Source organism: Salvelinus namaycush, chromosome 39 (genome assembly GCF_016432855.1).
Source record: "Salvelinus namaycush isolate Seneca chromosome 39, SaNama_1.0, whole genome shotgun sequence".
NCBI classification, from domain to species: domain Eukaryota; kingdom Metazoa; phylum Chordata; class Actinopteri; order Salmoniformes; family Salmonidae; genus Salvelinus; species Salvelinus namaycush.
Genome location: NC_052345.1, coordinates 4849308 through 4861481, shown reverse-complemented (window position 1 = coordinate 4861481; position 12174 = coordinate 4849308). Strand labels below are relative to the sequence as shown.

General features: G+C 43.6%; 1 protein-coding gene across 1 annotated transcript; it reads right to left on the bottom strand.

The window, feature by feature from the left end:
* Positions 1-9139: 9139 nt before the first annotated feature.
* On the bottom strand, positions 9140-12173 carry LOC120032593 (protein Asterix). The gene is made up of 4 exons (XM_038978741.1): positions 12015-12173; positions 11660-11765; positions 10697-10794; positions 9140-9572 (listed from the first exon to the last, which is right to left on the bottom strand). Exons 1-4 carry the CDS (start codon positions 12062-12064, stop codon positions 9506-9508), a joined length of 321 nt encoding a protein of 106 aa, XP_038834669.1. The 5' UTR covers positions 12065-12173; the 3' UTR covers positions 9140-9505.
* Position 12174: the final 1 nt, after the last annotated feature.

Genomic DNA, 12174 nt, shown 5'->3' with positions numbered 1-12174 from the left:
TCTATTTGTTAGTTGATAACCTACAGACAGATTAGTCTTCACTTTTCAGCAGAGTCCATTTGCTTTCCAACCTGTGTTTTCCCACGATTGCATTAGAAATACTGCGAAAGGCCTGAGATTTGCTGCGTGTTCCTGACCGTAGACATGCCTTGTGATTGGACTACACCCATTCCACCAGCTGAATGATCAGCCTACTCCTGGTGTACCATTCACAATGATTTCATTTACTTCTCAACACATTCTACAACTTTGGCAAATACATTTCAAATCATCAGGGGAGATACGGCACCTCCAGAACCCTTCTATGATTCAATTAGATAAATAAATGAAGTGCAGATTGGAGAGATGAGAGTTGCAGGCTCCTAAAAGGGTTCCTCAGCTGTCCCCATAGGAGAACCCTTTCAAATACTATTTTTGCTTTCAGGTAGAACCCTTATGAGTTCCATGTAGAACCCTTTCAATGTTGGGTTGCTTTCAACAGAGGGTTCTACATGGAACCCAAATAAGTTCTACCTGGAACCAAAAAGGGTTCTCCTGTGGGGACAGCCGAAGAACCCTTTTGGAACCCTTTTTCTAAGAGTGCATCAGAGCAGAGAGAGGTCATAGAAGGTGGCTGTCATTCTAGTTCTGTCACAGATACAGGCGATCTTCTCCCTCTCACCACAGCAATGGCCACGCGTTGGTCTATATAGGCTACAATGTGGCGCAAACCACGGACCCAAACACAAATCAGTTCTTAGAATATCAGGCAAGTTTTCACATGACGTTGTTTAGGGGGCAGCCAGGATAATTAATTACAGAGTCGTCAACTTCAATTCAACTTTGATTGCTTTTATTATCATCATGTTCACATTGTCACGAGATGTACCGGATCCTGGAAAATGGGTTCCTGAACCAAACAGTCCAAAACTGAGGTGTGAAAGATCCTGTTCTGCCAGGATGAGGTTCAAATTAAGCACTGGTCTCTCTCTCTCTCACACACACACACACACCTCCGCAGGAAGAGGACAGCCCAGTGGCTCTCCAATCTTGACCCTAGTGGGTGGAAAAGAAATCTAGTGGGGATAAGAGCAGTAGACTAGCCTACATTGTTCTTCATGTCCTTTTCATATGCATAAAGGATACCAATCCTATCATTATTGTGTGGGTTGTAAAGGGTTGCAATCATTTAAATTGATGGTTGAGAACACATGATATAAATATATATAAGCAGTGTGTGTGTTTGTTTGTGTGTGTGTGTGTGTGTGTGTGTGTGTGTGTGTGTGTGTGTGTGTGTGTGTGTGTGTGTGTGTGTGTGTGTGTGTGTGTGTGTGTGTGTGTGTGTGTGTGTGTGTGTGTGTGTGTGTGATGCAGTTTCAGATAACTGCTGTTGCATTCATTCTCAAGAGGGTCTCTCTCTCTCCCCGTCTCCCTCTTCCCCTCTCTCCCCGTCTCCCTCTTCCCCTCTCTCCCCGTCTCTCTCTACCTCTCCCACTCCCTCTCTACCTCTCTCTACCTCTCTCTCTGAATAGGCTAGCAGTCTACAGTACATGCCATGTTCATTATACACTGTCAACACACCGAGGTTGGCTTGCCCTAAAACCAATCACAAGGGGTTCTGAATCGATGTGTAGCTTTGTCTTCTTTTACCTCAACATCCTAAACAGAATATACAGAACAGGATATTGGTGTTGCCTATTGATGTCGAAGTACAGTCAAATGTGCATTTTGTTCCAACCTATCATCTGAAACTTGTAATAGTTTTCCCAGGCTATCGTCGTTTAAACACGTTCAGATATATCATGGGCTACTGTCTTCTAGCCAAATCACAATTTTCACATTGAATACTTGTGTGGTCGAATCCATCAAAATGCTGTGTGACAGGCGATAGAATGGTGTCAAATTGACAATAGTGGACGGTTCGGAAATTAACATTTGAATGTAATGTCTTCTTACCTGATAGTTGTTGGTTATCGTCGAACCAGAACGGAGAGTTTTGGAAGGGTCCTGACCCGACCTGGTCGCGTGGAGGAGGGGTCTACAGCAGGAAGAGCGCACCTGTGGGATAATAAATGCGGCTCGTGGCGCGGGTGGCGGGGTGGAGTAGTAACTGACAGTAGGACCTTGAGATGAACCGGAGGACGAGACGAGGAACAGCACCGTATCCACTACAGGGGAGGAAAACTCCATCTTCAAATTCCGTAACACATCCCGTAACGTGCCAGTCACTGACTCCAAGAGCAAACAACCGAGAAATTGTAATCAAAATGTTGGTAAAAAAAAAAGGACGAGAATGTAATCAATGGGCACGCAGGCGGACCTCCGAAATGGCTTTTAAGGCATATTTGGTCAAATGATCTCCCGTTCCACTCTCTCTCTCTACTCTATAGTCCTCCTCTCAGTCGCTTTCTGGTCCGAGCTTCAGTGTCAGACAATTGTTCGTTCCGTCACTCTCTCGTCTCGATCTCTGGCTGGAATCGTTAGCTTGAGAGAGCCTGCAGCGTGTGTGTGGTGTATGATGGAAAATGCGATGTGCATTCCCTCCTCTCTTGTTCGAGAGAAATCAACGTACGTGCTCCGGCTACCTCTCGATGCGCGTACCCGCGCGAATAGGAGAGACATTCACACAAGGAACAGGTTGCATAGTTCATATACCTCAGTGATTGAGCCTGGGGAGCGCACATGAAGGATGGTGGGGATTGTGACTGTGTGTGTGGACGTGTTTAACCCCACAGGAATAGTAAACGAACAAAAATGGACCAACTGGGGAGATCAAGGTCAAATGCTATTTCTAGGGGGTTTAGGGTTAAGGTTAGAATTAGTGTTAGTGTTATAATTATTTTTAGGGTTAGGGTTAGTTTTTTGGGTTAAGGTTAGTGTTAAGGTTAGGATATGGGTTAGGTTTAGGTTAGGGAAAATGTGGTGTTGAATGGGACTGAATTGTGTCCCCAAAAGGTTAGTTATACAAGTTCGTGGGTGCGTGCGTGCATGTGTGTGTGTGTGTGTGTGTGTGTGAGGAATGAGAAAGAAATAACATGAGAGAAATAATAATCTCTCACATGAGAGAAAAATAATAAAAATAGCAAGCCTGAAGAGAAAGAGAGATGCAGAGAATACGAAACAGGCTACTATATCAATAACAGGCTACTATATCAATAACAGGATACTATATCAATAACAGGCTACTATATCAATAACAGGATACTATACCAATAACAGGCTTCTATATCAATAACAGGCTACTATAAGAATAACAGGCTACTATACCAATAACAGGCTACTATAAGAATAACAGGCTACTATACCAATAACAGGCTACTATATCAATAACAGGCTACTATAAGAATAACAGGCTACTATACCAATAACAGGCTACTATAAGAATAACAGGCTACTATACCAATAACAGGCTACTATATCAATAACAGGCTACTATAAGAATAACAGGCTACTATAAGAATAACAGGCTACTATACCAATAACAGGCTACTATAAGAATAACAGGCTACTATACCAATAACAGGCTACTATACCAATAACAGGCTACTATAAGAATAACAGGCTACTATACCAATAACAGGCTACTATACCAATAACAGGCTACTATAAGAATAACAGGCTACTATACCAATAACAGGCTACTATAACAATAACAGGCTACTATACCAATAACAGGCTACTATAAGAATAACAGGTTACTATAAGAATAACAGGCTACTATACCAATAACAGGCTACTATATCAATAACAGGCTACTATAAGAATAACAGGCTACTATACCAATAACAGGCTACTATATCAATAACAGGCTACTATACCAATAACAGGCTACTATAAGAATAACAGGCTACTATACCAATAACAGGCTACTATACCAATAACAGGCTACTATACCAATAACAGGCTACTATAAGAATAACAGGCTACTATACCAATAACAGGCTACTATAACAATAACAGGCTACTATACCAATAACAGGCTACTATAAGAATAACAGGCTACTATAAGAATAACAGGCTACTATACCAATAACAGGCTACTATATCAATAACAGGCTACTATAAGAATAACAGGCTACTATACCAATAACAGGCTACTATATCAATAACAGGCTACTATAAGAATAACAGGCTACTATACCAATAACAGGCTACTATACCAATAACAGGCTACTATAAGAATAACAGGCTACTATACCAATAACAGGCTACTATACCAATAACAGGCTACTATAAGAATAACAGGCTACTATACCAATAACAGGCTACTATAACAATAACATGCTACTATATCAATAACAGGCTACTATAAGAATAACAGGCTACTATATCAATAACAGGCTACTATATCAATAACAGGCTACTATACCAATAACAGGCTACTATAAGAATAACAGGCTACTATACCAATAACAGGCTACTATACCAATAACAGGCTACTATACCAATAACAGGCTACTATAAGAATAACAGGCTACTATACCAATAACAGGCTACTATAACAATAACAGGCTACTATACCAATAACAGGCTACTATAAGAATAACAGGCTACTATAAGAATAACAGGCTACTATACCAATAACAGGCTACTATATCAATAACAGGCTACTATAAGAATAACAGGCTACTATACCAATAACAGGCTACTATATCAATAACAGGCTACTATACCAATAACAGGCTACTATAAGAATAACAGGCTACTATAAGAATAACAGGCTACTATACCAATAACAGGCTACTATACCAATAACAGGCTACTATAAGAATAACAGGCTACTTACTATAAGAATAACAGGCTACTATACCAATAACAGGCTACTATACCAATAACAGGCTACTATACCAATAACAGGCTACTATACCAATAACAGGCTACTATAAGAATAACAGGCTACTATACCTATGGGTAATATTTAACTATGATCGTGTGTGTTGCAGTTGTTCCAGTCTAAATGTATCAACCTTATTGCCAGTTGTTTCCATATCCCTGTGACACACAGTGGGGGCTCACCCACATCCACCCTCTGCTGAATATCACACTTGATCAAAGACTTCCGGGAAACCCTTTAGTTTAGTATACATCCCAAATGGCACCCTATTCCATATGTAGTGCACTATTTTTGACAGGGCCCATAGGGTAGTGCACTATAGAAGTAGTGTACAAAACATTAGGAACACCTTCTCTTTCCATGACAGACTGACCAGGTGAATTCAGGTGAAAGCTGCAGTATGATCCCTTATTGATGTGACTTGTTAAATCCACTTCAACCAGTGTAGATGAAGGGGAGGAGACAAGTTAAAGAAGGATTTTTATGCGTTGACACACGGATTGTGTCTGTGTACCATTCAGAGAGTGAATGGGCAAGACAGGGTATGGTAGTAGGTGCCAGGCGTACCGGTTTGAGTGTGTCAAGAACTGCAACAATGCTGGGTTTTTCACACTCAGAAGTTTCCTGTGTGTATCAAGAATGGTCCACCACCCAAAGGACATCCAACCAACTTGACACAACTGTGGGAAGCATTGGAGTCAACATGGACAAGAATCCCTGTGGAACGCTTTCGACACCTTGTAGAGTCCATGCCCCCGACGAATTGAGGCTGTTCTGAGGCCAAACCGGGGGAGGGGATTGCAACTCAATATTAGGAATGTGTTCCTAATGTTTTGTACACTGTAGAATAGTGTGCCATTTGGGACACAGTGTGCTCTCTGAAGTGTTGTGATCTCTGTTGTTTTAATCACTCCATATGAATCACTCTATATGAACCACTCTATATGAATCACTCTACATGAACCACTCTATATGAACCACTCTATATGAATCACTCTATATGAACTACTCTATATGAACCACTCTATATGAACCACTCTATATGAATCACTCTATATGAACCACTCTATATGAACCACTCTATATGAACCACTCTATATGAACCACTCTATATGAACCACTCTATATGAACCACTCTATATGAACCACTCTATATGAATCACTCTATATGAACCACTCTATATGAACCACTCTATATGAACCACTCTATATGAACCACTCTATTTGAACCACTCTATTTGACAAGTGCAAGATAAGATCAATTGGATAGAGGGGCAGAGGGAAAGAGTGTGTGTTTTATGTGAGTGTGTGTGTCGTTACATCTAGTGTGTGTGTGTGTGTGTGGCCCACCTAGCTAATTTCCAGAGTGGAGGTTACATCGCTGCCCTGCTGGCAGTGAGCGGAGCGGAAGAGTGGGTGTGTGTGTGTCGGCAAGACGCTGAGTCAGGCTCTCACCGTCATCAGCCCTGTCACCAATCACTCACCCTGTAAGGGCCCTCTGACACACGGACACACACAGGCAAACTGAAACACACACACACAAACTAATACACACGGACACACACAGGCAAACTGACACACACACACACAAACTAATACACACGGACACACACACACAAACTAATACACACGGACACACACGACCAGTTGTTTACGGGCCTATTTAGATGATGTACGTAAGTGGTCCGTGTCCCACAATAGGATCCATTAGGGGGACCAAGAGTGCCAGAATACCAATTTAAGACAAATATCACGATTCACCTTCATTCATTCTTCCTCTGTGGCCACATCCCTAATGGCACCCTATTCCCCTACGGGCCCTGGTCAACAGTGGTGCACTGTGTAGGGAATAGGATGCTATGTGGGACAAACCCTGTGTCAGTCTGACTCATCAGTCTCTCTTTGGAGCAAAGAGAGAGATGAGGAGAGAATGAGAGATACAGAGAGTATTGTATGGTTTGATGAAAGAAGGTGAAGCAGAATGGTGGTATTGCATGTACCTGTTACTACATTTTAACCTTCAGTAGAACTCTATAATGTACGAGAGACAGAGAGAGACAGAGAGAGAGAGAGAGCAGGAACAGCGATAGGGAGAGAGAGAGAGAATGAGAGTGGAGACAGAGGGAGAGAGAAAGAGCTGAAACAGAGAGACAGCGATTAAGAGAGAGAGAAAGAGCAGAAACTGCAAGAGGGAGAGAGAAAGAGAGACAATGAGAGAGACAGAGGGGGGAGAGAGATAGAAAGAAAAAGCGGAAACAGAAAGAGGAGACAGAGGGAGAAAGAAAAGAGCTGATACAGAGACAACGAGAGAGAAAAAGAAAGTGCAGAAACTGCAAGAGAGAACGAGAGAAAGAGAGAGCAGAAACAGTGATAGAATGAGAGAGAAAAGAGAGCAGAGAGAGGGAGAGAAAAGAGTGGAGACAGCAAGAGAGAGAGTGAGGGAGAGAGAGAAAAGAGTGGAGACAGAAAGAGAGAGTGAGGGAGAGAGAGAAAAGAGTGGAGACAGAAAGAGAGAGTGAGGGAGAGAAAGAAAAGAGTGGAGACAACAAGAGAGAGAGTGAGGGAGAGAGAGAGAAAAGAGTGGAGACAACAAGAGAGAGAGTGAGGGGGAGAGAGAAAAGAGTGGAGACAACAAGAGAGAGAGTGAGGGGGAGAGAGAAAAGAGTGGAGACAACAAGAGAGAGAGTGAGGGAGAGAGAGAGAGAAAAGAGTGGAGACAACAAGAGAGAGTTATGTGCTAGGAGTTTGCGTGATTTAATCCATACTGTCTGAGGGGAGTACTGAAGTGAGCCAGTTCTTTCATCAAGGATTTGTCCCCAATGGCACCCTATTCCTTACATAGTGCACTACTGGACTGGTCAAAAGTGGTGCACTATATAGGGAATAGAATGCCATTTGGGATTAAACCAGACCATGAGATGCTCATTGCTTACTAATTTGTAAAGCAACTCCGCCCTCTAGTGGTCAATGGTAAACAACAATCATTGTTTTCCACCACATCTCCAATCAGGCAAGATTAGGCAGATGAGATAGGCCTACAGCAGTAGCACAAGTGGTAATTGGGAGCATATTCAGTGTGCGGGCCTTTCTGTTCTATTTAAGATTTTAATAACACAAAAAATACACCCACCCCACTGATCAAAAGAGGCCATAACTGCAGATGCAACAAATTCAATATCCTCTCTCTTGCTTCTGTCGGGGCAGCAGGTAGGCTAGTGGTTAGAGCGTTGGGACAATAACCGGAAGGTTGCTGGCTCGAATCCCTGGGCTGACAAGGTACAAATCTGTTGTTCTGCGCCTGAGTGAGGCAGTTAACATTCACGGTTTACGGGGAACAGTGGGTTAAGGCAGCCCCCGACACCTCTCTAATTCAGAGGTGTTGGGTTAAATGGGGAAGACTTAATTCAGTTGGACAACTGACTAGGTTTTCACTTCTGATACAATAAACAACATTTGGAAAGTCAGAGAAAAAGTTAGTTAAGGTACCTTCCAAAAACAGATACACATGGGAACAAGGGGAAAAAACAGCAATAAACTACCAAAGCGGAAAAACTCATTTACTCCCTTCCAAAAAGGTGCCAGTTGACATTTCTATCCCCCCACCAAGTCAGTGCAAAATCAGGAGAAAAATTCAGTGGAGTTTGTTGAAACCGGTTGTCTCTGGCACGTGTCCCGAACACCGAAGTGCCCACTCTGCTGGGGCTGATCTGCCTTAGGCTGGTCGGACGTGAGTTATAAGTCCACTGAATCAGCTTCAGATCCGGCTGACTCCCCACTCTGCCTTTCTCTCCCTCTGCTCTGTCATCAGACACACACACAGTCTGGAGGGAGAGAGCGTGTGGTGGAGAGCAGTGCCTAGTGATTAGACAGGGACAGACTGAGGGCTTGAGTGAGGGTTTATGTCCTGTGTGTGAGTGTGGTGGGGGGACCTTTTAGGACTGAGGTAGCTAATCCCAGAGCTGCAGAGTGAGATTGTACACATTACTGACTGCCTAGAGGCACACAGTCACTTTCATAACAGTTGCTCAATGTAAGCTCTTGTGTCAGATTTTGGAAGGCAGTGGTGTTTGGGCCTAATGATCCAAGACGTTATCAGAACACGCATGTGTAACGGACCTGAATTGGTTAAACTCCTCAGCTTGGAATACCAATCCAACTGGTACCTTTTCGGTGGCCCAGCTGGCTAAAGGTGTTTCATGAGGGTGGTCACGCGTGTTTGCGAGGCAGGGGCCCGGTTCTGGTCTCAGTGTGAGCTGCAGGGGGATAAGGTGGTACGGTACAGTGTCCCCCGTCACACATGTAACAGGACAAACAAAATACAGTGACTTTAGAAAACATTCAATCTTTATTTCCAACTAACAGAGCTCAGCTTACAGCGGGTGAATCAGACAATTCAATAGAAAACGTGTGATATCTCCAGGAAGAGAGAGATTTTGGAGAGTAAACAGTTATAACCAGGACCACCTGGTCATCTTGCCTCATGTCCACCTTTGTGTTTCCACTCAATACATCCATCTTTCTCCCTTCCCCCCTCTCTCTCTCTGTCTCCATCCATCCATCTCCTCTCTCCAGCCATCCATCCATCCCTCTCTCTCTCTCCCAGATGGTCAGTGGGCGAGTCAGGAGTCCGTCTCCCACTCTCAGTCTGGAACCGCCCCTCTCCTGCAAGGCCCCCCCGCCATTGGTCCTTGGTTACCAAGGTGGCGACATGGGCTGGGGGTTCTGGAGGTATGACATCACCACGGCTGAGATGGACAGCCTGATCGAAAGAAGAAGAGAATGAAGGGGGAAAAAGGATGAGAAGAAAATAAAAATTAATTAGCAATAAATATTGAAGAGATTGCTCAGCAGAAGCATCTTTAATATAGCCTCAGTGCCTTCAGGTTCGGTGGTTACACTTTGTCCTTTTTTCCACAGATCTAGGATCAGCTTACCATCCCTTAGATCTTAACCTTCACTATAAAAGAAAAACCAAACCGACCTTGGATCAGTATATAACTTCATATTTTTCCATTGTGATTAGGACTATATGGCATTTGCTGCATATAACACTTCTACACCATTTGGCTGATCCACACAGTGTGTTACCAGCCAGGAGCATAGAGACAATCTTTAATAAAACACTCATCTAGGTGATGGACTGGGAGGCATCTACTACTGATGTCCTGACACTCTCTACTTTACCTGCAGAGCCACACAGTGTGTTACCAGCGAGGAGCATAGAGACAATCTTTAATAAAACACTCATCTAGGTGATGGACTGGCACTCTCTACTTTACCTGCAGAGCCACACACACTACTTTCCCTGGAAAAATGCCACACAGACACACACGCTCCCACAAAGTGAGTGGTATTATCTGCTGTAGTAAATTGTTATGGGTAAATGCAACACCTGGAGGTCAATGTTAAAAGCTTTTGGACATTAAAGCTGAGCCCATCTCAAGTCACAATGCCAGGTGGAGCCGAGCGTTGCCAAACTAACTTCCTGCGTCTTCAGTTTTATTGCCAGGAGTGCATTCATTAGCGCAATTTGTAGAAAAACATTTTGCAACGAAAAGTGTTTTTTATTGGACACATTCAGGTTAGTCCCTCCTCCTCATGGTTCCTAGGGAATACACCCCAGGCAGAAAAAGAGCTGCCAAACTCACGTCCTGCTGCGTCCTGGTATTATAGTTAATACATTAACAGTAAGCTATTATGAGACAGATAATAGATAACTCTGCATTTTGGCATAATAGCAGACACCTTTTACACTTCTCTTTCACTTGCCCTCATTAGTCGCATACAGACCCTGGGTAGGTTGGAAATATGAGACTTGATAAAAGAGACAGAGCGCGTACACACAGAGAGAGAGAGGTGCACACACATATTTGTTCTACTCACATGAAGCTGCTCATCATCTGTTTAGTGTCTTCTGAGCTGCGTGAGTTAGCGAAGCTGATGAAGGAGCAGTACACTGCTATCCACGCACACCACTTTAACTGAAACACACAACACAGAAGGACCACAAAATTATACTTTATAATGTGCTGTGTGTGTGTGTCAGCTTTTCTGCATGAGGCTTTAGTGCTGCAGCATAGCCAGACAGTTACTAATGTATTGTGTAAGATTATGTGCCTACGTGTAACAGGTTAAGATCATACTGCAATTTCAATCCACTGCTTGAAATGTCACCATTAGCATTGCTGTATATGTGCCTTTTTCGATGGCGCAACTGGCTAGTATGTTGTCAAGCGGGCGGTCACAGGTGTTTGCGAAGCAGAGGATCACTAGTTCGAGCTCAGTAAGAGGACATGGAGAGTAAAGGAAGATACATTGCTATGCTAGCACAGGGACACCGGTTACATACATAACATTTTAGGACTGATTTCAGTGGCAGCAGTCAGAGGGAAAGGTGTTGATTAACAGAGCCATTAAATAGTTGGTAGCGTCAAGGTTACCGGTGTGCTGGACTTTCCTCTTTTCATCAACTCCACTATCGGATGTAGTGTAACGGTGTATCACCCAGCACCACACACAGTCAATTAGGGATATGTGACAGAAAGTACTGGCTCCAGTTGATTTGGGGGCACACACACACCCTTATAGGATAAACCACTCAGTTGAAAGGCTGGCGTTGCCCCCCAGGTGGTAGACTTTAATCCCGTAAATGGGGAGGGTAGGTGGGAACACAGTGGGGCCCCAACTTCTCCTTGGGGAGTCACACACACACACACACACACACACACACACACACACACACACACACACACACACACACACGCACGATGAATGGGGGAAGGGCAAGGTCAAATGTCTGTGTTTGTGTGTGTGTCAATGTGGTAAAAACAGATGTCTCTGGGTCACCTTCAGCATCAGGCCACACATGCTGAAGATCATGCCGAGTAGGTTCATGTAGTCTGGAGTCGGGTCTTCCAGGGTGGGGTTTGCTTCCGTGCTGGGGGGCTTGTATCTGTAACAACAACAACCAAGATATGAATGACCCTACCACAAATAACGCAACTAGCTACCTTACTTAGCTATACGTCAGTGTTACAACATCGAGTTAGTTCACTAAATGACAGGCGTTCTAGCTAGCTAGCTTGTTAGCTAGTCTATAATCGCGTTAGAATAGTGCTGATGACGTGTGATTTAGCTAAATAGCTACCTCGTTAGCAATGTTAGCGAGCAAACCCAACGACATTTACTCAATTGTACTCACCGGATAATTTTGTTTACCCTTTGTGGGCCTGACATGTTGTTTGCGGACATAATGTCCTTCTTGTTGAGATATTTTTAAGGATAAATGTAGTGTCAAAACGGTGTGGAGTGGGACCCGTCAGCTAGCTCGGTGAATGAAGGGGCGGGGCCTATCAGTTCCG